The sequence below is a fragment of the Hemitrygon akajei genome, chromosome 17 (assembly GCF_048418815.1).
Source record: "Hemitrygon akajei chromosome 17, sHemAka1.3, whole genome shotgun sequence".
Taxonomy (NCBI): domain Eukaryota; kingdom Metazoa; phylum Chordata; class Chondrichthyes; order Myliobatiformes; family Dasyatidae; genus Hemitrygon; species Hemitrygon akajei.
The window spans coordinates 18,378,802-18,404,432 of NC_133140.1; the positions used below are offsets into that span (position 1 = coordinate 18,378,802).

Here is a 25,631-nt window from a genome sequence, read left to right on the forward strand (position 1 = left end):
TGTTGGAAATGGACCAGGTAAATTTGAGGGCAGGGTGGAGGTTGGAGGCAAAGTTGATGAAGTCTCTCTGAGTGGTATGAACAGGATTTACATATACAAGTAAACTGCATTGGGATTTGGATTAGAATTACACATGTGGGAATCAAAGATTACAGCAGTGAATCAAATCCTGCCATAATGGAAAATAAAATTGCAGCTGTTGGAATTTGAAACAAAATTGGAAATGCTGGAAGAACTTAACCAGTTGAGCAGTCCAGTTCTTCTGTTTCCGGTTCAAGTTCAGCAGCAAGACCAGGGTTTCTACGTCCTCCCTAGAATGAGTTCCTTAACTTCAGCTGTATTATTGCCAGCAAGACTGCTCAAAATATTCAAATGACATGTAATTTCCTGACATTGGTGACATGATTGGCAGGCTAGCTTGTGGGTTCCCCACTTTACACACCATCAAGAAAAGTCTAAGCTATTGGGACCAGGCCATTTTCTGGTAGAGGTGCACTCACAGGACTTTATTCCCTGGAGCATTGGAAAATGAAGGGAGATTTGATAAAGATATACAAAATTATGAGGGAGTGAGATAGGGTAAATGCATGCAAGCTTTTCCACTGAGGTTGAGGGTGAAAGGTGAAATGTTTAAGGAGTACATGAGATCATAAGACTTTGGAGCAGAATTAGGCCATTTGGACCATCTGATCATAGAAGATCCATTTTCCTCTCAACCCCGTTCTCCTGCCTTTCCCCCTTAACTTTTCATGCCCTGACTTATCAAAAATCTATCAACCTCCACTTTAAATACACTCAATGACCTGGCCTCCACAGCCAACTGTGGCAACAAATTCCACAGATTACCCACTTTCACCAAAAAAATTCCTCCTAATCTCTGTTCTAAAAAGGACATCCATGTATTTCAAGTTTGTACCCTCTGGTCCTAGACTTCCCCAATATAGTAAACATCCTTTCCACATCCATTCTGTCCCGGCCTTTCAACATTCAACATGTTTGGATGCGATCCACCCTCATTCTTCTAAATTCCAGTGAGTGCTGACCTCGAGCCATCAAATGCTCCTCATATTCTTTCAATCCTGGAATTATTTTCATAAACTTCCTTTGAAACCTCTCCATTATTAGTACATCCTTTCTTGGATAAGGGACCCAAAACTGCTCACAATACTCCGTGATGTCTCACCAATGCCTTAAAAAGCCTCAGCATTACACCCTTGAGTTTATATTCTAATCCTTTAAAGATTAATGCTAATATTGCATTTGCCTTCCTCACCAACAGTCAAGTTAACCTTTAGGGAATCCTGCACGAGAGCTCACAAGCACTGATGCACCTCTGATTTTTAAATTACTCCCTCCCGGCCCCCTCCGCTGTTTAGAAGTCTACCCTTTTATTCCTTCTACCAAAGTGCATGACCGTACATTTTTCAACATTGTATTCCATTTGTCACACCTTTCCCATTCTCTAAATCTGTCTAAGACCTTCTACAGCCTTCTTGCTTCTTCAACATCACCTGCTCCTCCACCTATCTTCATATTATCTGCAAGCTTGGCCATAAAGCCAAGTAACCTCTGTGGAATACATCTAGTCACCACCAGCCAATCAGAAAAGGCTCACTTTAATCCCATTCTTTGCCTCCTGCCAATCAGCCAATGCTCTATTCATCCTAATATCTTTCCTGTAACACCATGCGTTCTTATCTTGCTAGGCAGTTTCAGGTGTGGCACCTTGTCATAGGCCTTTTGAACATCCAGGTACACAACATCCACCAATTCTCCTTTGTCAAACTTGCTTGTTTTTACCTCAAAGAATTCCAACAGATTTGTCAGGCGAGATCATCCCTCAAGGAAACCATGCTGACTTCGGCCCATTTTATCATGTGCCTCCAAGTACCCTGAAACCACATCCTTAACAATCGACTCTAACTTCTTCCCATCCATCGAGGTCAGACTAACTGGTTTATAATTTTCTTTCTCTTGTTTCCCTCCCTTTTTGAAGAATGGAGTGCCATTTACAATTTTCCAGTCCTCTGGAACCATGCCAGAATCCAGTGATTCTTAAAAGATCATTACTAATAACCATATAACAATTACAGCACAGAAACAGGCCATCTTGGCCTTTCTAGTCCATGCTGAATGCTTACTCTCACCTAATCCCACTGACCCACACTCAGCCCATAACCCTCCATTCCTTTCCTGCCCATATACCTATCCAATTTTGCTTTAAATGACAATACCAAACCTGCCTCTAACACTTCTACTGGAAGCTCATTCCACACAGCTACCACTCTCTGAGTAAAGAAATTCCCCCTCACGTTACCCTTAAACTTTTGTCCCCTAAGATTAATGCCTCCACAATCTCTTCAGCTACCTCTTTCAGAACCCTCAGGTGTAGTCCATTGGGTCCAGGTGACTTATCTTCTTTCAAACTTTTCAACTTCCCAAGTACCAAGTGCACTCACTTCTGCGCCCTGACACTCTCAAACATCCAGCATACTGCTAGTATCTTCCACAGTGAAGACTGATGAAAAATACTTATGAAAAATACTGCCATGTCCTTGTCCCCCAACACTTTCCAGCAGTCCTTTTTGATATTATTGGCTAGCTTGCCTTCAGTTTTCATCTTTTCCCTCCTTATGGTTTTTAAAGTTACCTTGTGTTGGTTTTTAAAGGCTTCCCAATCCTCTAACTTACCACTAATTTTTGCTCTATTATATGCCCTCCCTTTTTCTTTATGTTTGCTTTGAATTCTCTTGTCATCCATTGTTGTATCATGCTGCCTGTAGAATACTTCCTCTTCTTTGGGATCTATCCATCCTGCATCATCTGCGTTGCTCTCAGAAACTCCAACCATTGCTGTTTTCTGCCATTATCCCTGCTAGTGTCCCCTTCCAATCAACTTTGGCCAGTTCCTCTCTCATGATTCTGTAAAATATTAATACCTCTTACTTTAGCTTCTCCTTCTCAATTTGCAGTGTGAATTCTATCTTATTATGATCACTGGCTCATGTGGGTTCATTTACCTCAAGCTCCCTAATCAAATCCAGGAACTTCACTCAGAGTGCAAACAAGCTGTCAGTGGAAGTGGTGATTTCAACATTTATGAGAAGTTTGGATAAATATATAGATGTGAGGGTTATGGAGGTCTATGGACCAGATGCAGGTCGATCAGACTAGCTTGATTTTGTGCAGTAGTTTTCTTTGACTCTAGCAAACTGGTTGGTCACTTTCTGAGATGCCTGGGTGAGATTACCTGTACTAGAAGCTGCTGGTACTGTGGTGTGGATTTAGAACCCCTTATGTAGAATTACATTTAATTGCTTAATTGCATAAATGACATATCAAATGAAGTATTCATATTACATGAATAAAAGTAATAATTATTAAAACAATTTGCACAGACTTAGCTTTCTTTCGGAGCAGTTTCTGAGAATCCGGATAATGGATGAGAATGTCATTCAAGTCTTTCTTGTCGAGGATGAAAAGATTTGCAAATCCATGAGCGACAACATTTGCAGTCCGCCGGTTCCCGCCTCCCACTGACAGCAAACTATTGGATTAACAAAGGTGAGAGAGGAGGAAATCAGGTGGACAGGAAATTAAAATGTTCTAATTCTTCACCCTTTCAGCCTTGGATTGCTTTGTTAATTCAAGACATAGTAGCATAGATTTGATTCCTAGAATGTATCACACATTTATGTAAGGCCTCAGTGATGTTGGATCTCAGTTTAATTTCTGATCCTTAGGGTCAAGAATGGCAAGCAGTCTTAATTACAAGATTTCAGTTTTTCTTTAGAGTATGAACAAACATAGAAATGCTAAACCAACTAAATAAAGAGCTGAAAAACCAAGAGGGGAATTAATGCTAAGGAGTGTAAGAGAAAGAAATAAAAGATGACACTTCTGAAAAAGCTATCACTTTTATAGATAAGGTAAAAGAAATTCCTTAGATAAGAATCAATAGGCTACATAATTAAAACAATTTCATTACGTGGATTAGTTATGTGCTAATCTCCAGCCCATGAAAAATCAGAAAGGTGATAAACCGTTAGTTTAGCTGTTGTACTGTTTTCTGTCAGTGTGTGTAAAAAATATACGAGTTTGTTAAAAAGTACAAATCTTATTAAAAGTGTTATTTTAAAAAAGACAGTGGTCTCTAACAGTGATTTTAGTCCACAAATAGTTGAGCTGTCCAGATAGGGATAGGTGATCCCTAGGCTCATTGATTGCTAAGCTCAATAACTGATTAGTGTTGATGGGTGACATGTAGTAGTTTGGCCTCACTGTCCCAGTCTTCGGAAATTGGACTGGCTGCTTATTCCTATATTTACCTTCTGTTTTCCAGCTAATATCCATTTGTAGCTGAATGGCGCCCACTTGCGATCTGACAACTAATTGTGGTGGGCATCTGGCATGAAATATCCACAGGATCAAGGCTGGGTATAATAATTCCCTATAGATGAGCAACCTGCTAATTCTTGCTGTTTTGGGTGAGGATTCAGAGGGTATTTGTCAATTCCATCTGACCTGGTTTTTAAGATGATGCTCAACTATTCTGTCTCTGGAAAAATTAACAACTTGCTAATAGAAGTAACTTTATTTTCATTGGCTCTGCCCCGGATACAATTCCAGATTTTATTTAAATATGTTTTTTCACCATTTGGTTAAGTCAAAGGAAAGTATAATTCTGAACTAGACTGAGAGAAGCACTTGGAGCTTCACCTGATCTCACCAAACACGGAGCCTGCTCGCAGAGTCACGAACACAGTCTTATCATCAGGGCCACCAACGACCTGGACCTCTCCAGCTTTAATGATGTACATTTCTCTCCCAATCTCTCCCTGAAACAAACAAACAGCTTCTATTCAGCAGTCAGCTTGGAATATTATCACAAAAAACTAGAGATAATTCTTCAAAAATATGAATATGTGTGCATATGAGTGTATATTACATAAGCATGCATACACGTATATGTCTCACCCATTGATTTTGCTTTCCAATGCCAGTGTTCTCCTGATTTTAATCTATCAGTGGAAATTGAAATTGAGTGGCATATAATTAGGATTGAAGGTTCATCTGATATTCGATCAGAAACAACTCAATTAGTTCAAACTGATCCACTTCTATGTATAGACAGTGGAAAGGCTGGTTCTATTTAACATTCATGGCTTGACTATTCTACTACTTCCTGAACAGGTCAGTAATAAAATGGTTCCTATCAAAAGGAGGTCAGTGCATATAAACCAAAGCAAGAGATGATTTTATCTCATTTTAAAGATTTCAGATGTAAATTACATTCCTAATTCATAATATTCTGAGATTAATGAAAGAAAAGTAAAATTTATTTAATCTTTAATACAGCATTTGAAATAAAGACACCTGTATAAGTTTAAAGGCTGAAGTGAATCATTGTTGATTTTTCCATTTGAGGAAAGTCACGACATATGCAGCGTGGTTGCAACTCTTCCACAGATTTCAATGGAAATAAAATTGAAAGAAAAGTAAAAACAGCTGCTGGTTCTAATCCAAATTATAGCTAGTAAATTTTTGGCTGTAGGGAGAATGGAAACACAGGAGAAGTCAGCTATGTGACTGAACTTGTAAAATTGACCATGTTTTGGCAACTCATCTGGTTGATTACTCTCAGAGCTATTTGCCTTGTTCAGCAAAAGTTTGCTGGCTGAACCTTGGCTCAGTAGTAACACCCTTGACTCAGAGTCAGAAGATTATTGGTTCCCATGCCTGAGATTTGAGCATAAGAGCTGTTTTTCTAAGGGAGTGTTATCCTGTCTAGGTGGGGATTTTCACAGAAGATGTGAAATCATCTGCCTCAGATAAATACAACAGACCTTATTAAAAGAAGAGCAGGGGAGTTGGTGGCCATACTGAATAACATTACTCCAATTGTTAAAAGAATGAACTTGCGGAAAAGTTAAATAAACGTGAGGGAGAAAGAAACCAAGGGTGACACAGATTGACTGTGAGGAAGACCCAGGAGGGCATGGGAGTTAATCAGAGATAGCACCGTGAACTCATTGGATCAAATGGCCTGTCAGAATGCCAGGTATCCAAAGGGAGTTTAGAGGTTACCTTCTTACAAACGTAGTCTCCAGGCAGATACACAACTGACTTGAGTCGCTTCAGTATGTCGTAAACCATCTGTCTGTCACAGCCCTGTACAGAAGTCAAACAAATGGAATGAAAATTGCACTTCCAGTCCTTGCATAGTCATCTGTAACTTCACAAAGTGAAAGAAAGACTTATCAAAAGGAGATGTATGAGACATCAAGACAAGGTTAAGGGAGATTTTATAGAGGAGTACAGAGCTATGGAGGGCTATTCACTTTATTTTTCCACTAACAGCCAGAAGACAGAAAATTAATGTGGTTGGAAATATAAGAAGAAATGGTGAGGAGAATTATCTTTTAACATAGTGCATTCCCGCTTCTAATAATTAACTATCTGAAAACTCGCAGATTTTGTGGTAACACTTAAAAAGGGAACTGGATATTTAATAAGTAAAATTTATAGGACTACTACCTATGGCAATGAGCAACCCCTATCAACCTCTCATGCTAATTGTTCTCCATAGGGTAATTCCTCATTCCCACCTATCATGAGAACACACAATAGGGATAGTTCATCATCTTCTCAATCTTTCATCCACTGCAGGTGCTTTTTGCAAACATTTTGTAATTTGTGTTTGTCTCAGAGTCAGCCTCATACTGAGAAGTCATCAGACTACCACTTACTTACAGACTTGTATTTAGGTCCCTAGTTATGAGAAAGAAATGATGAGGGAGGGTCAGGACTGAATATGAGTTGCCACCAATGGATGTGATAACTTCAGCCCAGGGAAACACTGATCTTTGCTGAGAAGCCTGAAGAGAGAAGACCATAAGGCACAGGAGCAGAATTAGGCCATCTAGCCCAATGAGTCTGCTCTGCCATTCCATCGGGGCTGATTTATTGTCTCTCTCAATCTTATGCTCCTGCCTTCTCCCCGTAACCTTTGAGGCCTTAATCAAGAACCTATCAACCTCCACTTTAAATGTACTCAGTGAGTTGGCCTCCACAGCTGTGCATGGCAATTAATTCCACAGATTCACAACTGGCCAAAGAAATTCCTTCTCACCTCTGTTCTAAAAGGATGTGCCTCTACTCTGAGATTGTGCCCTCTGGTCTGAGACTCCCCCACTATAGGAAACATCCTATCCACATCCACAGGGTCTAGGCCTTTCAATATTCAACAGGAATCAATGAATTCCCCCCTCCCAGTCTCCTAAACTCCTTAATAATGGACTCCAACATCTTCCCAACCACTGAATTAAGGCTAAATGGCCTATAATTTCATTTCTTCTGCCTCCCTCCCTTCTCAAAGAGTGAAGTGACATTTGCAATTCTCCAGTCCTCCAGAACCATTTCAGAATCTACTGATTGTTGAAAGATCATTACTAATGCCTCCACAATCTCTTCAGCTACTCTTTCAGAATCCTGGGGTGTGGTCCATCTTGTCCAGATGACTTCAAATCTTTCAGCTTTCCAAGCACCTTCTTTGATATTTTTGGCTAGCTTAACTTTACATTTCATCTTTTCTCCCATTATGTTTTTTGTAGTTGCCCTCTGCTGGTTTTAAAAGCTTCCAATCCTCCAACTTCCCATTAGTTTTTGCTATATTGTATATCCTCTCTTTCGCTTTTGAATTTGACTTCGCTTGTCATCCATGTTTGCTTTATCCTCCCTTTAGAATACTTCTTCATCTTTGGGATATATTAATCCTGCACCTTCTGAATTGTCCCCAAGAAACTTCAGCCATTGCTTTTGTGCTGTCATCTATGCTAGTGTCCCTTCCAATCAACTTTGGCCAGTTCCTTTCTCATGCCTCTGTAATTCCCTTTACTCCACCGTAATACTGATACGTCTAATTTTATCTTCTACCTCTCAAATGCATGGTAAATTCTATCATATTGTGATCACTGTCTCCCAAGGGTTCCATTACCTTAAGTTCCCTAATCAAATCTGGTGCATTACATAACACCCAATCCAGAATTGCCTTTCCCCTGGTGGGCTCAACCACAAACTACTCTAACAAAAAATCTCATAGGCATTCTACAAATTCCCTTGGGATCGAGCACCAACCTGACTTTCCCAATTCCCCTGCTAATTGAAATCCCCCATGGCATTGATAGCATTGCCCTTATTACATGCCTTCTGTATTTCACATTGAAGTTTATATCCCAAATCCTGGCTACTGTTCAGGAGTCTGTATATAACTCTCATGAGGGTCTTTTTACCCTTACAGTTTCTTAACTCTACCCACAAGGATTCTTTATCTTCCGATCCTCTGCCACCTCTTTCTAAGAATTTGATTTCATTTTTATCAACAGAGCCCCTCTACCTAACTATGAAATTAAGCTAATCAAAGTATCAAAGTGGATAATCAAAAGTTTTTCTCAGATATAGAAAGAGTATATGTAGAGAGGTGAGAATGAATATTGGACCACTGGAAAATGATGCTGGAGAGGTAGTAATAGGGGACTAAGAAATATCTATAGAAAACGTTATTTATTTAATTGGGTTCTCTTTATCTAGTATTAGGACTGATCAGCAATAGAGAAAGTTCTACAGGGTTCACAAACTTTCTAGCACCACTGAACCTGCTGATCTCTAACTGCACAATAAGATCATCTATCATATTCTGTATACTGTGTGCATTCAATTATAATATCTTCAGTCTTGTATTCATCACGCTTGTCAATTTAACCTCATGTTACACTTCACCTTATCTCACTGATGGCAATTTTGCCCTATCATTTGCTTGTCCATCCTCACAGTCTCACTACACACTTGTATACCAACTGTCCCATCCTCAGTCCTATCACTCAGGTTCCCATCTCCCTGCCAAACCCTCCCCAATAGCTCTAGTAAACCTGCCCACAAGGATATTGGTCCCCTCGGGTTCTGGTGTAATCCTTTCCTTTATTACAGGTCATACCTTCCCCAGAAGAGATCCTGATGATCCAGAAATCTGAAACTCTGCCCCTTACACCAGATCCCCAACCACTCATTCATCTGTATTATCATCCTGTTCCTGTCCTGACTAGCACGTGGCACTGGGAGTAATCCAGAGATTATTACCTTGGAGGTCCTCCTCTTCCCTATCTCCCTATACTCACTGCGCAGGACCTCTTGCCTTTTTCTATCTATATCAATGTGCACCACAACCTCTGGCTGCTCACCTTCCGTCTTGAGAAAATCCTGTGGCTGCTCTGAGACACCCTGGACCCTAGCACCCTGGGAGGCAACACACAATCCTGGCTTCTCTTTCGTGGCCACAGAATTTCCTGTCTGTCTCCCAACTATCAAGCCTCCTGTCGCTACCACTCTGCCTGACTTTACCCTTCCCTGCTGAGCCTCAGAGCTGGCCACAGTGCCACTGGCCAGGCTGTTGCTGCTGTGCCCTGATAGATGTTCCTCCCCTCTAGTATCCAAAGGGGTATACTTGTTGCTAAGGGGAATGGCCACAGGAGAACCCTGCACTGACAGTTTACTCTCTAGTGGTCACCCATCTACTACCTGAAGCCTTCACTCTGGGTCTGACACATCCGTGAAGTTTTCAGCCTCTAGGATGGTCCCGAGTACATCCAGCTCCAACTTCGGCTCCAGCTCCTTGACCTTGCCAGTCTGGAGATGAAGTTGGGTGCAGATGCAGTCCTCAGGGAGACTGTTAGTTACCCTGAAATCCCACATCTCAAGGAGGAGCATTCCACCACCTGAACTACTATCCTGCCTGCACTTGTTATGCCTCTGGCTTCTCAAACAGAGGTGTTGGTATGTGGCCTGGTTCAAAATCCACCCGCTTGATAACACAGGGTCATGTTTCTGAGACAGGCATCAGCTACTGCTGAAGAATCATCAGCTTGGAGAAAAAAGCTGAAGATACCCTCCTAAATTTAACGATCTTCCAGTGGAAAGCTCCAGCCTCACCAGAGCTGCTGATGCACACAATCCAAGGTCCTGGAATCCTTTGGTGCAAGCAGACGATGGGCTGAATGGCCTAATTCTGATCTTTTATCGGATGGTCTTTGATTACTGTGCGATGATTCCCTCACCTCATCTCCTTTATACAAAATGTACAAAACTGCACAACCTATTTGGTACATTTATATAAAATAGCATTGGAACTTTAATTTAGAAAGGTTAGATTGAAAACTGAAACTGATTGCAAGAGGTTTTCACTGAAGTGTTATGTAATTTTACAAAGAAAGCAATTTGAGTTTTCTGAGAGACCTGTTTGTGTATGTGACATGGGATATCGTTCCTGTAACTTTGGCTCCTCTTCAGCACCTTCTCCACTCCTCTGGCTTACTGCTATGTATTGTGGTCATCTTCTTTTTCTGATGAGCTAACAAATATGTTCTATACTCTACCCTGTCTGAAAGTTAACCTTGTCCACTGGTGATAAATGCTGTATCTACATCAGTCTACTCTATCAGGCATTTGTCAGAGAACGGCAAGGAGCAGTTTCAGTAAATGAGATTTTACTCAGATAGGACAATGACATGTTTAATAACCTACCTGGGCTGATGCTGAAACTCATCTGAACTTCCCCGAGTCCCGGGAAACTGTTACACAAATTAAATTTGGAGCGAATTTAACAATAATTTGAAAAACACGTCTTGGCCACAGACAGTCCCAAGCCCTATCCTGTTAAAAACCCAGTGCTATAGAGATGTCAACAGAAGCTCCAAAGAACTCATCCCTGGGAGAGGAAGGATCTTTGAAGATGGGCAATACCTGGGGAGAGCTTGGAAGACTAGCCCAGGACAGAGGCCTCTGGGGAGCTGCTGTCAGTGACCTGTGCCTCAGGAGGGGTGATAAGCTCAATTAAATAAGCAAAAAAAAAGCATGGCATTAACAGCATTCAGTGATGTTAAATTGACTGGCCCATGCCTGCCTGCAACCACACAGAGATTCAGCAGATTCACTGAGTCAGTTTGTCACAGGTGAAAGAATCATGCTTCTGTTAAACCACAGTGAGGGTGCATTGTGGCACTTTATATTACTGGGTATAAAAAAACCAGAACTTTTATAATATGCCCCTCCAGCTCTCCAGTCCTCCCAAACATTACCAGCTCATCTATTTTTTTAGAGCTATAATCCCCGTCCATTGAATAAATTAGCTAACGTAAACAGTTCGGATTGAATTGAACAGAGATTTAGATATCTTAACTCTCAAGTAATCAAGGTGACTTTTGCCATTGTACTTTTGAATCAGATTCAGAACCAGGTTTGATATCACTGGTTATTTTGTGACAGCAGTACAGTGCAATATGTAAAAAAAAACCAATAAATTTACAATAAGACATAAATAGTGTAAAAAGAGATTAAAAGATTGTGAGGTAGTGTTCATGGGTTGGAACAACACCAACTCCCCCTTATTCAGTCCCTCTACACCTGTTCCTATTGGCTATCTCCGTACCTGGAAGAGTGCGACTTTATTGACAATGCTGTAGTTGACATCAATGGCGATGTCCAGTCTCATTTTGTCAGGGAGCTGTACCAATAGCTCGGTTTCATCTGGAGATAGAATTAGGATTCAGTCAGAAAGATTGGATGTCAATGTATCTTGAATGATGCCTTGTATTCTGCTTCTAAACTGCCAAACATCAATTTAGTTTAATGGTGGTGTTTCTGAATGTACATCATATTTAAAACAAAATAGGAAAACTAATAGCTATTTATGGCACTACTCTTTGTAGAGTAACCAAAGATGGGAACAAAATATTCCTTGGTACTTATCCTTGCAAGTGGAACAAATGTCACACCTGGCCATACATCTTCTCCCTTAATGCCATTCAGGACCCCTAACAGTCCTCCCAGATGAGGTGACACTTCACCGATGAGTCAGCTGGGGTCATCTGCTGCATCTGGTGCTCCAGGTGTGGCTTCCTGTATATTGGTGAGATTTGATGCAGATTGGAAGACCACTTCATTGAGCTCCTTCTGTCCACCTCAATAAAGTGGAATTTTCCTGTGACCACTCATTTTAATTCTACTTCCCATTTCTATTCCAACATGTCACTCCTTGGCCTTTTCTACTGCCATGATGAGGCCACACTCAGGTTGGAGGAGCAACACCTTATATTCCACCTGGGTAGCCTCCAACCTGATGGCATGAACACTGACTTCTCAGACTTCTGATAATTTGCCCCCCTTCACCATTTCCCATTTCCATTTCCCTCTCTCACCTTATCTCCTTACCTGCCCATCACCTCCCTCTATTGCACCTCCCCCTTCCCTTTCTTCCATGGTCTTCTGTCCTCTCCTAGCAGATTCCCTCTTCTCCAGCCCTTTTTCTCTTTCACCAATTGACTTCCCAGCTCTTTAATTCACCCCTTCCCCCTCCCAGTCTCACCCATCACCTTCCACCTTCTACTGCCTCCTCTCCTTTCCCATCTTAATCTGACTCCTAACCCCTTCCTTTTCAGTCCTGATGAAAGGTCTTGGCCCGAGATGACGACTGTTCACCCTTTTCCATAGATGCTGCCAGGCCTGCTTAGTTCCGCTGGCATTTCTGGTGTTGCTTTGGATTTCAAACATCTGCAGATTTTTTTCTGTTTGTGATATTCCTAGTTAATTCACTTTTAGCGAAGACAAGCAAAATCAAAAAGAAGGTGAAATTGCCCTGACAGTAAAGAGTAAGGTAAAGGCAGTAGAGAGAAAGGATTCAAGACCAGAAAGTTAGGACAAGGGATCAATGTGGGTGATGGTAAGAAAGAACAAAGATCAGAAAACATTGACTGGAGTAATACACTGTATACAACAGAAATACAGCTGGACAGAGTATTAAAAAAATGGAGATGTGAATTACACAGATGATGAAAGACAGGGCAAATCTCATATGCAAAGATATTTTGGAGGACAAATTCATGTATTTCATGTACAATTGAAGCCATGGGCCAAACATTTTAGCAATAGACATTTAGAGGCATAAATCAGAATTTTCAATGATTATTTCTTCAGGAATAAAATTGAACCTTTTTTAGGTGTTTTTTGTTTTGGAAATCCATTAACAGGATAGAGATACTGTCCATAATGCCAGCATTGATCATCCATCTCTAATTACCCATAAACTGAGGAAATATTTAAGAATTCAGGCAATTACAAATAAGAGAAAATCTGCAGATGCTGGAGATCCAAGGAACACACACAAAATGCTGGAGGAACTCAGCAGGCCAGGCAGCATCTATGGAAAAAAAGTACAGTCGACATTTCGGGATGAGACCCTTCGGCAGGACTGGAGAAGTAAAAGCTGAGGAGTAGATTTAGAAGGCAGGGAAGGGGAGAGAGAAACGCAAGGGGATAGATGAAACTGGGAGGTGGAGGATGAAGTAAAGAGCTGGGAAGTTGATTGGTGAAGGAGATACGGGGCTGGAGAAGGGCAGCATCTAATAGGAAAAGACAGAAGGCCACGAAAGAAAGTAAAGGGGGAGGAGCACCAGAGGGAGGCAATGGGTGGGTAATGAGATAAGGTGAGAGAAGGAAAAGAGGATGAGGAATGGTGAAGGCGGGGCAATTGTTTGGTCTGGAATTAGGTGAAGGTTGGATTGGCTAATAATGCAGATTTCCATAGTGAATAAAAGCGATCTTACAACGGTCCTGTTCTCCAAGATGACCACAATCTTGTTGAAGGATTTGGAGGTGTGTATGCCTCAATGACCCAGAGAGCTATGTTGACTGGAATCAGGGCCTTGTGCTTTGGCTGTTGGGAGGGTCACCCATGTCAAACAGGTCAAAAAGTAGAGGCCAGTCTAAGAGTGGGCCACTGGTCCTCCAGGTTCAGGGATTCAGCACAGGGCTAACAACCCTGATAGGTAAAAAAAAATTGTTACAGAAACAGCAATGAAGAATCTTTAAAGGCAACACAAGTGAATCTGCAGATGCTGGAAATAAATAAAAACACAAAATGCTGGCAGAACTCAGCAGGCCAGACAGCACCTATGGGAGGAGGTAACGTCGTCACTACCTCCTCCCATAGATGCTGTCTGGCCTGCTGAGTTCTGCCAACATTTTGTGTTTTTAATAAAGAGTCTTTCTATACCTGTGTACGACTGAGGACCCTGACCACACTTGGGGCACAATAGGGAAGATGGACAAGGACAGACAGAGATAGAGGACCTTCCTTGCTGCCCTAAACACTAGCAGAGTAATGGGCAGTAAATACAACAACTCAATGCTGTAAAAAAAAAGCTGAGGCTCAATATCATTATTGAGCCTCAATTTTGTTTCTATTTGCATTTCTCATATCTCAATCCTCATAGCAAAGGAGGATTGGCTTATTTGGCTTATTATGTCAGCTCTCAGAGCAATCCTGTCAAACTCATTCCCTTGCTGATTTCCTGTGACCTAATCTCTGTTATATGAACGTTATCAGCCTCCTCTGCAAGGGCAATTAAAATAATTAGCCACAGTATTGAATGATAATGATGGAGCCAAATAACATTACAACCAGGGCACTTTTGTGAAGAGAGTAGAAATTAGAGAACTTGTAAAAAACACACAAACCCCATGAACTGCCCTGTAAGTCAGCAATGAAGCCACTTTGCTGGAGCTATAGGTTAGCTGCACAACCTTTGGTGCCACTGTGCCACACAGCTAAGTTCATCTGGAGACACAATGAAGAACTAAGATAGAAATAGGATTCCGCCAGAGAGATGAACCACCAATGTGGGACATTGAACATGTTTCTTGGTCAATTGCCAAGTGCTGTGGCTGCTATTCTATTAACTTAACCATTACGACATTAACCTGTTGTACAGTACGTTATATTATTTCCTTACCTACAGAACAATATGCCATGCAGTCAAATACACTGCATTACATTATTTGTTGGCACAGGAAGATTGTCTTTTAGGGACAGATCAAATGAAATTGGCAGTGCTCTGTGAACACACAAAATTCTTCAGGAGTTGGACAATGTGGAAAGAGGCTGGTTATTTTTTATGGATGGAGAGTCTAAAATAAGAGCACGTGGTCTCAGGATATGGGTCACTCTTTTTGAAGGATGATGAAAAGTTTCTTAACTGTTTGGTTTACTAGAGCCCCCTGATATCTTTGCACATCAGCACTTCCCAAAATAACACTATTTAGACTAAGTGCCACCTTTCTCTTTCCCAGTGAAGTAGGTGACTTTATATCCACATTATATTGCATCTACCATGCTTCTGCACCTTTTCGGAGCCCAGAGATCAGTGATCCCAGAGGTCAAAGTTCAAAAGCTGAAGGCTGAGGTCACCGAGTCCAGAGGTCGAGGCCCAAAGGTCGAAGCCTCTGGGTCGGATAGCCCGGAAGTCAGAGGCTCAGTGTATGCAAGTCTGCAAATCTGGGCAAGGACTGGAGGTCGGAGGCCCAGAGAATGCCTGTCCTGGGGTTGTAGTGTATAAGTGGGTAGGTGGGTGGGAGGGTGGGGCTTCTTTTGCTGTTTGGGTTTTGCTTACTGTATGTTTATGTTTGGCTTATGTTGTTCTGATGAACATTGTGGGCATACTATGTTGGCACCAGAATGTGTGACAACACCTACAGGCTACCTCCATCACACTCTTAGGTTGTGTTGGTTGTTAATGCAAATAACACATTTCAATGTATGTGTGATAATTAAATCTGAATTTGAATCTCAATCTGTGTTGCCTTCAAACCTCTATGCATTTTCCTCAAAATTCACAGTCTCACCTAGTTTAATATCATCAGCAAATTTTAGGATATTACATTCTGTTCTCTCCTTAATCATGTATATAATCATTAGAAGGCTAATGGAATGCTTGCTTTTGTTAGTCGAGGCATTTTCAAAAGTCAAGAGGTTATGTTGCAACCTTATAAAACTTTGGTGAGGTCACATCTGGAATATTGCATACAGTTCTGGTTGCCCCACTTATAGGAAGGAGGTTGAGACTTTGGAGGGGGTGCAGAAGAGGTTTACCAGGATGCTGCCTGGTTTAGAGGGCTTGTGCTATCATGAGAGATTGGACAAACTTGTGTCGCTTTCTTTGGAGCAGCAGAGGTGGCGGAGAGATCTGATGGAGGTTTATAAGATTATGAGAGGCATAGGTAGAGTAGATGGGGAATATCTGTTTCCCAGGGTAGAAATGTATTATACCAGAGGGGTAGGTTCAAAGGGGATGTGCAGGGTAAGTTTTTTACTCAGAGAGTGGTGGATGCCTGGAGTGCACTGTCTGGTATGGTGGTAGAGGCAAATACATCAGAGGCTTTTAAGAGACATTTGGATAGGCACATGAACATGAGTAAGATGGAGGGATATGGATGTTGTGTGATTAGTGTTTTGGTGTTTTTGATTTACTTTTTAGCCAGTTCAGCATAACATTGTGGATCAAATAGCCTGCACCTGTACTGTACTGTTCTATGTTCTAGCTAAACGTTATGAACAACTAGCTATTTAGGCCCTAGGAAAACGTTTCTGGCTCTCCACTTTATCTATGACTCATATCATTTTGTTCACCTCTATCAAGGCACCTTTCATCCTCTTTCACTCTAAAGGGAAAAGCCCTAGGTTGCACAATCTGTCCTCATAAGATATGCTCTCTAATCTAGGCAGCATCCTGGAAAATTTCCTCTGCACCCTCTCTAAAGCTTCCACATCCTTCCTATAATGAGGTGACCAGAACAAAACACAATATTCCAAGTGTGGCCTAACTAGGGTTTTATAGAGCTGAAACATTACCTTGCAGATCTTGAACCCAATTCCTTGAAGATTGAAAGCCAATACATCACACACCTTACCCTATCAACTTGTGGGGCAACTATGGATCTATGAATGTAGATCCCAAGATCCTTCTGTTTCTCCACACTGTCAAGAATCCTGTCATTAACCTTGTATCCTGTTTCAAATTTGACCTTTCAAAGAGTATCACTTCACCTTTCTCAGGATTGAACTCCATCTGCCACTCCTCAGCCCAGCTCTGCATCCTGTCAGTGAGCCATTGTAAACTATGACAACCTTCTACACTATCCACAACACCACTGACTGTGTCATCTGCAAACTTACTAACCCACCCTTCCACTTCCTCATCCAAGACTTTTATAAAAATTACAAAGAGCAGGGGTCCCAGAGCAGATCCTTGCAGAACACCACTGGTCACCAATCTCCAAGTAGAATACACTCCATCTACTCCCACCCTCTGCCTTCTGTGGCCAAGCTCTTAATCTCTTCAAAACAATTTCCTTTTATCCATCACCTTCATTAGATCCTTGTTTCCCTCACACATCTAGAAAGGTACCTCTGTCCAATTCATTGATGGCAAAACCAAAGTATTTTATGACTCTACTATTTCATCCATTGCTGACTGTAGAAGACCCACACTTAATTTTATTAATCTTTTTCTTTTTACATATTTTTGCAAGTTTTTAGAGTCCACTTTTAGGTTCCCTCCAAGTTTACTCTCATACTCTATTATTACTCTCTTAATTACTTTGTCCTTTGCTTAAATATAAATTAATCCTCAGGTCTGTTATTTTGTCTGATGATCTTCTATGATTCTATGGCTCTAACACAATCCTTAACATTTTTGTTAGCCATAGTTAAGAGTCTATGAAAGATTAGAGATGAAAGTGCCACAAAAATCACTAATTTTTAAAATCCGTATTAACTGTCCTCTTCCATCAGTCTGCCTTTGGTGGCTTCCTGACCACCAGGAATCTCTAAAGCACAGTCATCTACCCTGTCTGATCTTTATATCTCTGAATGATCATTTGCTTTCTAAGAATTGGAGAGAAATTCTGTTATTCACATGATCTCATGGAACCAGTCCCAAACTGAAATACCCAGGGACAACTTTTGGTCTCCTGCACCTACTATAGAAACAATGGAAAACCTGAAAGCTTTGGCAATCCATGTAGATATAACAGGACATTTCTCTTATATGACCTAACAATAGTTTTAAAGATCATGGTCTGTAGAATCCAGCCTTCTTAATGGTTAAAAAGTACAGCAGACATACAGCTTAACCCCAAGGATTAAACATATGCCCAGCGGGCACTTTATTATTTATTTCTGCCCCTATGTCTTATTTAAGTCTTAATTAGGCACAGATGTACACTTGCTTATTAATACGAATGTCTTGTCAGCCAAACAGATGGCAACATTTCAATGCATACAAGTACTGAAATTGAAAGAGTGCAGAGAAAAATTACAAGGATGTTGCCAGGACTTGAGGACCTGAGTTATAGGGAAAGGTTGAATAGGTTAGAACTATATTCCCTAGAGTTTAGGAGAATGAAGGGAGATTTGATAAAAATATATAAAATTATGAGGGGTACAGATAGAGTAAATGCAAGCAAACTCTTTCCACTGAAGTTAGGTGAGACTAGAACTAGAGGTCATGGGTTAAAGGTGAATGGTGAACTGTTTGGGGGCACGTGAAGGGGGAACTTCTTCACTCAGAAACGGGTGAGATTGTGGAATGAGCTGTTGATGGAAGTGATGGTTTAGGGTTCAATGTCAGCACTTAAGAGAAAAACTGAATAGGTACATGGATGGGAGGGGTATAAAGGGCTATGATTTGCATGCAAGTCCATGGGACCAGGCAGATTAAGAGTTCAGCATAGACTAGATGGGCCAAATGATCTGTTTCTGTGCAGTAGTGTTCTATGAATCTCTGACTCTATGGTCAAAAGGTTCAGTTTTTGTTCAGCCCAAACATCAGAATGGGGAAGAAATATGATCAAAGTGATTTTGACTATGGAATGATTGTTTGTGTCAAACAGGGTGGTTTGAGTGTCTCAGAAACTGCTGATCTCCTGGGATTTTCACATATTACAGTCTCTAGAGTTCACAGAGAATGGTGTGAGGAACTCCTGTGAGTTGCACTTCTCTGTTAATGAGAGATGTGAGAGGAGAATTCCAGGCTTGTTCAAGTTGACAGAAAGGCAACAGTAACTCAAGTAACCATGTGTTACACAGTGGTGTGCAGGAGAGCATCTCTGAATGCACAACACATTGAACCATGAAGCGGAAGGGCTACTGCAGCAGAAGACCATGAACATACTCTCAGTGGACACTTTATTAGGTACAGGAGATGCCACATAATGTGCCCACCGAGTTTACAATATCCATTCACCTATGCTGGTTGTAGGACTACAACTCAGGACTGCAGGTAAATACATTAGACATACCCAACATTCCTTGTGACTCCCAGGTAAATTCATACCACTTCCGCACCCGCGTCTGGACACCTCGAGGAATTTTGTACAAGTTCATGTATCTCACGGTGTTATCCATACAGGTTCGATAGTAAGTCTGTCCCGCAGTAGCTGCACCCACCACATCTCTCATCTACGAGACAAAAATACTCTGGATTTTCACCATTACTGCTGTGGATATCCATATTCAGTTTTAGACAAATCCTCAATTACAGAAAATATTCAATTTCAAATGTACAACAGTAGCACAAAGATCAGTCAGAAAATATAGAAGACAAGCATGTCAGTGTGCTAAGAAAATAATGGATACAGTAGTGCTGAGGGTAATTAAAAACTTATCATCTTCTAGCTGTAGTCAAAATGGTTAGACAGAAATGAAAGTTGCTGCTTTTTTAAAAAAAAGCCTCCACTTTTATCGTAATTTTTCTTCCTAAATTGTGGTTCTCACTTGCAACATTCAGTGCCAATGAGTGATGACTTCCTTTTCAACCTTTGCTGTTGCAATGAGTCACCAGTGAGGTGAGGAGGTAACTTGTTAATTTAATCGCCTTTTCTCCAGTTTATTAAATCCAGTCACATTTCTCTGTAATAGTAGACAGGATTTTGTACATCTTTCATCCTTTATGAATTCTATCCATTCAGCCACAGCACGTTTGAGTGTCTCAGAAACTGCTGATCTCCTGGGATCTCTTGTGCTATGATCTAGACTAAAGTAAAGGTAAAATATCTATAGTCTATGACCTAGACTGAAGTAAAATATTACAATGAAGTCTACTTGGTCTTGAAACAAAGATGGTACACTTCAGTCCTAATGAAGGAGAACACTGAGCACATTACCTAACCTATCTTTTCAGATGCATTTAGATTTACAACATTTGCCATTTCCTTCCCTTTCAGTAGTTAGGTCCGTACCTGGCCGATCATGATAGAGAAGATGAGGACTCCCATGAAGTAGTTGACAAGCTGAAAGAAAATTTCAAACACTGTCTCTGGGTCAGGTAGCCCTCCGATTGTAATCAGAGTCTTCACAGCCCAGTAATAGCACCTCATATAACTGCAAGGAAAGAAGATGCAGAATGTTTAAAACCTCAGGTTTCAGGTAGTAAGTAATCTTAACTACTGATTATGTACTTAGATTAAAAAGAAAGAAATTGCAACATCTGGTGGACAAGTCCAGAACAAGGGGGCAAAGCAAAATTCAGGGTGTTCAAGAAACACTTCAGACAAAGAGTTAGGAACAATTTTGATCGCTATCATTCTTGTATTGTTATTCCCCAGGTGGATGTTTATCCTGAAGGTGTGTACACTAACTGATCCATGGCTCTGTGGTATATATAGACCTGATAGGTCACCCAAGTGGCCATCAGTGATTTTGAGTCTTGCTGTGGGCATCAAGAGATTAGGATTTCATGGGTAACATCTTACTCTGACTTGGTAATGAACTTTTAACATCCTTATTAATTCCAATGGGTGGTGGGGTGGAGATACAACTCTACCAAATGAGGTGTAAGACACTCCTTCCCTCCACTAGCCTGTAGGTCACCCTTGGGCAAAATGTAGTATCTGCTTAGCTTCTCGATTGGGGTCACATGAAGCCTTTGGAGCAGGTGGAAGATGGTCGTATGAGCATCTGGTGTGTGTCACGTCCAGGTTATGTGACCACTGATGCCAGGCAGCCAATTTCTGAAGAGTATTGATAATGGCTGGGGTCACCTATCTTGTAAATACACTGCCCAGAAGAAGGCAATGGTAAACCTCTCCTGTAGAAAAATTTGCCAACAACAATCTTAGTCACGGAAAAACCATGATTGTCTATGTCATATGACACAGCAGATGATGAACAAACAAAGATTTCCAAAAACACTTTGCAACTTCTGAACTACATAAAGAATGTTCCCCTGTTTGGAATGTGTGAATTATGACTGCTAATTTGTGCAGAGTAAGGCTCCAGAGGCTGTTGCAAGATAATGACCGGAATATTAGCCACAACATTCAGATGCACTCTCCTGCTGTTCTTGAAAAAGGTGACCTTAGATCATTTACAGTTAACTCAGGCATACCGGTTCATTATTTAACATCTCATCCAAATGACAGCATGGCATTAGGGTTGGAGTGCTGATCCTATACTCAGTCTCTGGAACGGGACATGAATACATCACTCTCTGAGGCAGATCCATGTGTAGTCCCACTGAGACACTGCTTGAAAATGTTAACATAGTCCTCTGAATTTTCAGTTTCCAAAGTTTGGGGTTCATTAAAATCAATAGTTCCAAATTTTGGAGATGGAGCATGTAAAAAGCTTTTATATTATGTATTTAGTGCACATGACTCAGGACAAATTTAATAGGATCAACAAGTTAAGGTCCACACAGGAAGGAAATATTATGATTTTCTACAGGAAATTGTGGGAGTGAAGCTATTTATAGAAGCAGTTCTAGTGAAAAGTTGACTTTCTCTCTCCACAGATACTTCTTACATTTCCTGTTTATTCTTCAGATTCCAGCATTTTTGTTGTTTGCTTTTGGGTTATTTTTTGAGTTAACTGTCACTTGTGTTCCAGAAATTCCCAACTGAAGCAAATCTGCTCTCCTCTCTAACAGGATTTGCCTCTTTCAGTCCATTCTGCTGGTGTTAATTACTTCTCTCTTGACAGCTCCTGTCTGACCTGCTGAGCATTTCCAGAAATTTTCTTGCCTTATCAGATGCAAACTGTTTTGGACAGAGTTTCTATTTCAAACAATTGATCACTGGTGTAGTTTGGGTGGAGAGTCTGGCATGTATACATACAAGAAACACATAGAAAGTGCTAGAAGAACTCAGCAGGTCAGGCAGCATCTATGGAGAGGAATAAATAGTCAATGTCTCAGGACAAGACCCTTCTTCTCCCAGAGAGTTGTGGGGGTGTGGAATGCACTGCCTCAGAAGGCAGTGGAGGCCAATTCTCTGGATGCTTTCAAGAAGGAGCTAGATAGGTATCTTATGGATAGGAGAATCAAGGGATATGGGGACAAGGCAGGAACCGGGTATTGATAGTAGATGATCAGCCATGATCTCAAAATGGCGGTGCAGGCTCGAAGGGCCGAATGGTCTACTTCTGCACCTATTGTCTATTGTCTATCTGGACTATATATAAATACAAACAGATCAAACAGGAAACTCAGAAAAAGCATCAAATCAGATCTGACAATCAAACCCACCTGTTCCCCTCACCATCATAAACCCACTTTGTGGATCCAATGCCCTCATAGTCAGATGCCCAATAGTATAGACAACTATTTATGTGGAGACTATACAGTAAGTATATTGTCGTCCTTATCACTCTGTAAAACACAAAGCATTAATTTACTTGCAATGTAATTGAATAGATCTGGATTGGGTTTTTTTTGAGTAATGAAGATTGTTATATGCATTTTCAACAATTCACCAGCAATTAGCGAGTAGGTGAGTTCCCTTTCTTGAACATTTTGATTCTTAGAGTGAAGAATCTGTAACTGTGTTTCTAGAGTTCGGTGATCCGTGAGGGAGTTCAATTTCTTTTTAGGAAACCACACTGCTTGGGTTTTGTGTCCATGTTTCTGATCTTCCTACCCTTCATTCAAAATAAGCTACAGCTGCATCTCTGGGCATCGATATGAGAGAAGATTGAACTGTACATGTTTCACGTAAACCTTGGAGCTACCCCAAGTATCAAAAAAGTACCCTGATAATATCAACTGCAGCAGAGGGACAGCTTTGTACTCAGTTTAAAGAAGACAGTGTCTGAGAAGGGAAGAAATATTTTGAGTACCTGTTTAAACATCTAATTATCAGTGTTAAAGGGAATTGTATTTGAACATCAATGTAATTATAGGGCCAGTGCCTTTATATAACTGTGCTTAAAGGGGCCAAGTGCTCAATTATGTTTAAAGGTGTTAATCCCTGCTTGTCATTATGTTAAAGATAGGTAAAGATTAAAGGGAACAGTAAAGACATGAGAAGGTCATCACTGTTTCACAGAACGGAACTAGAATTTCTGAGTGTCAATGAGTTGTACAATATGGACTCTCAATGTATAATTACAAGTTTATCTGAGCAGTGAAACAGTTTTACTCACCTGTAAATATAAGCCTTGCTCATTATTGCTTCCAGTCGATCATTAAATTCAAGAAAGGTCATGTACTGTTACAAAAGATTATTGGAACAGATTCAGTAATGCCACCATAAACTTTACTCTGAAAATGTAATATATTTAATATACCGTGGACAGCATGGTAGTGTAGTGGTTAGGGCAACACCAATACAGCTTGGGGCATTGGAGTTCAGAGTTCAATCCCAGCATCCTCTGTAAGGAGTCTCTGTAGGTCCTTCCTGTGGAATGCGTGGGTTTTCTCCAGGTGCTCCAGTTTCTTCTCACAGTCCAAAGACGTATAGGTTAGGTTAATTGGTCATTGTAAATTGTCCTGTGATTAGATTAGGTTAAATTGAGGTTGTCGTGGGTTACTGAGCAGTAGGCTCAAAGGGCTGAGAGGGCCTATTCATGCTGGATCTCTTAATAAATAAATAATCTCATGTTTATAATACTACACAGAAAGTACCATTCACTTGTACTATTCAATCACAATGCCAAGTATTTTATAGATTAAACAAAATGCAATTCAGAATCTTTCAAAAGGAGAACTTATATCATCAACTTAACCAGCGCTATCCTTTGTCAAATCTAGTCAAGTTGCTATGAGCTAGAATGAACTGTGTAAAAGATTGCTTGTGTTAAGTATTAGAAGGAAATTAGAAATATTCTTGTAAAGGAAAATATTGCAGGCCTCTGGGGAAATATTGAGGTGTGGAACTAATCAGGCTTTTTCTATTGTAAGATTCTAGGGGTAAATTTACAGGTGTCCACACTTATCAGCCATCTAATGCAGGATTATCATAAATGGAAAGGTCTGAGCAGCTGAGATAATGATCTAAGATCTCAGCTTTATGGAGAACAGTGCTGCAGGAGAAAGCTGTTTGCAGTATTAGCATCAAATCTGTAATCCTTTGGATGTGTCATCAGGCTGGGTTCTTGGATTTACTATAGTGAAAATGGGAGAGGTACATTTCCTGTCTGGGAAAGAGAGGATCAAATGTTTTTGACATGTAATGGATAGAATCAGGATCTTCGGTCAGATGGTATGAACTTGAGGGCTGATGGTCAAGTTGTTTGATATTTTTGTCATGGACTCAACAAGGGTTCAGACTTTGGATCAATTGGCACAGGATGAAAGAGGGATGAGGGATTTAGAGAGTGTTAGTGAAGGAGGGAGTGGAGTCCAGTCTTCAGACAGTGTTAGTTGGGGAGGGTTGAATTGGATTTCTGGGTATATGGATGGGGGGGGGGAAAGAATGACCTGGTTTCAGGCAGGTAATTGGGACCAATGAAGCTTTGAGTTTATAAGATCATAAACAGAATTAGGCCCATCAAGTCTGCTCTGCCATTTCATCCATTTTCTCTCTCAGCCCCAATCTCCTGCCTTTTCCCCGTATTCCTTCATACTCTGACCGATCAAGAACCTATCAATTTCTGCCTTAAATATACATAGAGACTTGGCCTCTACAGCTGCCTGTGGCAAAGCATCCACAGATTCACCATTGTCTGGTTATAGAAATTCCTCTTCATCTCCATTCTGAAGGTACGCCTCTCTATCCTGAGGCTGTGTCCTTTGGTCTTAGACTCTCCCAACATAGGAAACATCCTCTCCACACCCACTCTATCAAGGCCTTTCACCGTTCAAAATGTTTCAATGAGGTCACCCCTCAGTATTCTGAATTCCAGTAAATACAGGCTCAGAGCCATCAGATGCTCTTAATATGATAAGCCATTCAATCCTGGAATCATTTTCGTGAACCTCCTTTGAACCCTCTCCAGATTCAGCCCATTCTTTCTAAGATATGGGGCCCAAAACTGCTCACAATACTCCAAGTGAGGCCTACCAGTGCTTTACGGAGCCTCAACATTACATCCTTGCTTTTATGTTCCAGTCCTCTTGAAATTAATGCTAACATCACATTCGCCTTCCTCACCACAGACTCAACCTGCAAATTAACCTTTAGGGAATCCTACACAAGGACTCCCTAGTCCCTTTGTCCCTCCATTCTATTGTATTTTTTCTCCATTTAAAAAATAGTCAACTCTTTAATTTCTTCTACCAAAATGCATGACCATAAACTTCCAGACACTGTATTCCATCTGCCATTTCATTGCCCATTCTCCTAATCTGTTTAAGTCCTTCTGTGGCCTCTCTTCTTCCTCAAAATTACCTGCCCCTCCATCTATTTTCATATTGTCTGCAAACTTTGCAACAAAACCATCAATTTCATAATCCAAATCACAGACAAACAATGTAAAGAAAATTAGTCCCACCACCACATACCCCTGTGGAACACCACTAGTCACCAAC

General features: G+C 40.8%; 1 protein-coding gene and 1 long non-coding RNA gene across 2 annotated transcripts in view; one reads left to right on the forward strand and one right to left on the reverse strand.

Moving 5' to 3' along the window:
- The window catches only part of LOC140740517 (uncharacterized), a 193,127-nt gene that overhangs the window by 19,847 nt on the left and 147,649 nt on the right, over positions 1-25,631 (forward strand). The gene's annotated exons all lie outside the window — the stretch shown is intronic.
- The window catches only part of cngb1a (cyclic nucleotide gated channel subunit beta 1a), a 144,899-nt gene that overhangs the window by 8,155 nt on the left and 111,113 nt on the right, over positions 1-25,631 (reverse strand). Inside the window, exons 34-41 of the mRNA XM_073069725.1 lie at positions 23,306-23,370; positions 22,410-22,532; positions 20,125-20,266; positions 19,186-19,345; positions 11,480-11,577; positions 6,088-6,171; positions 4,720-4,838; positions 3,401-3,547 (exon numbers count right to left, since the gene is read on the reverse strand). Coding sequence (XP_072925826.1) covers positions 3,401-3,547; positions 4,720-4,838; positions 6,088-6,171; positions 11,480-11,577; positions 19,186-19,345; positions 20,125-20,266; positions 22,410-22,532; positions 23,306-23,370 — 938 coding nt within the window. The remainder of the gene's footprint in view (positions 1-3,400; positions 3,548-4,719; positions 4,839-6,087; positions 6,172-11,479; positions 11,578-19,185; positions 19,346-20,124; positions 20,267-22,409; positions 22,533-23,305; positions 23,371-25,631) is intronic.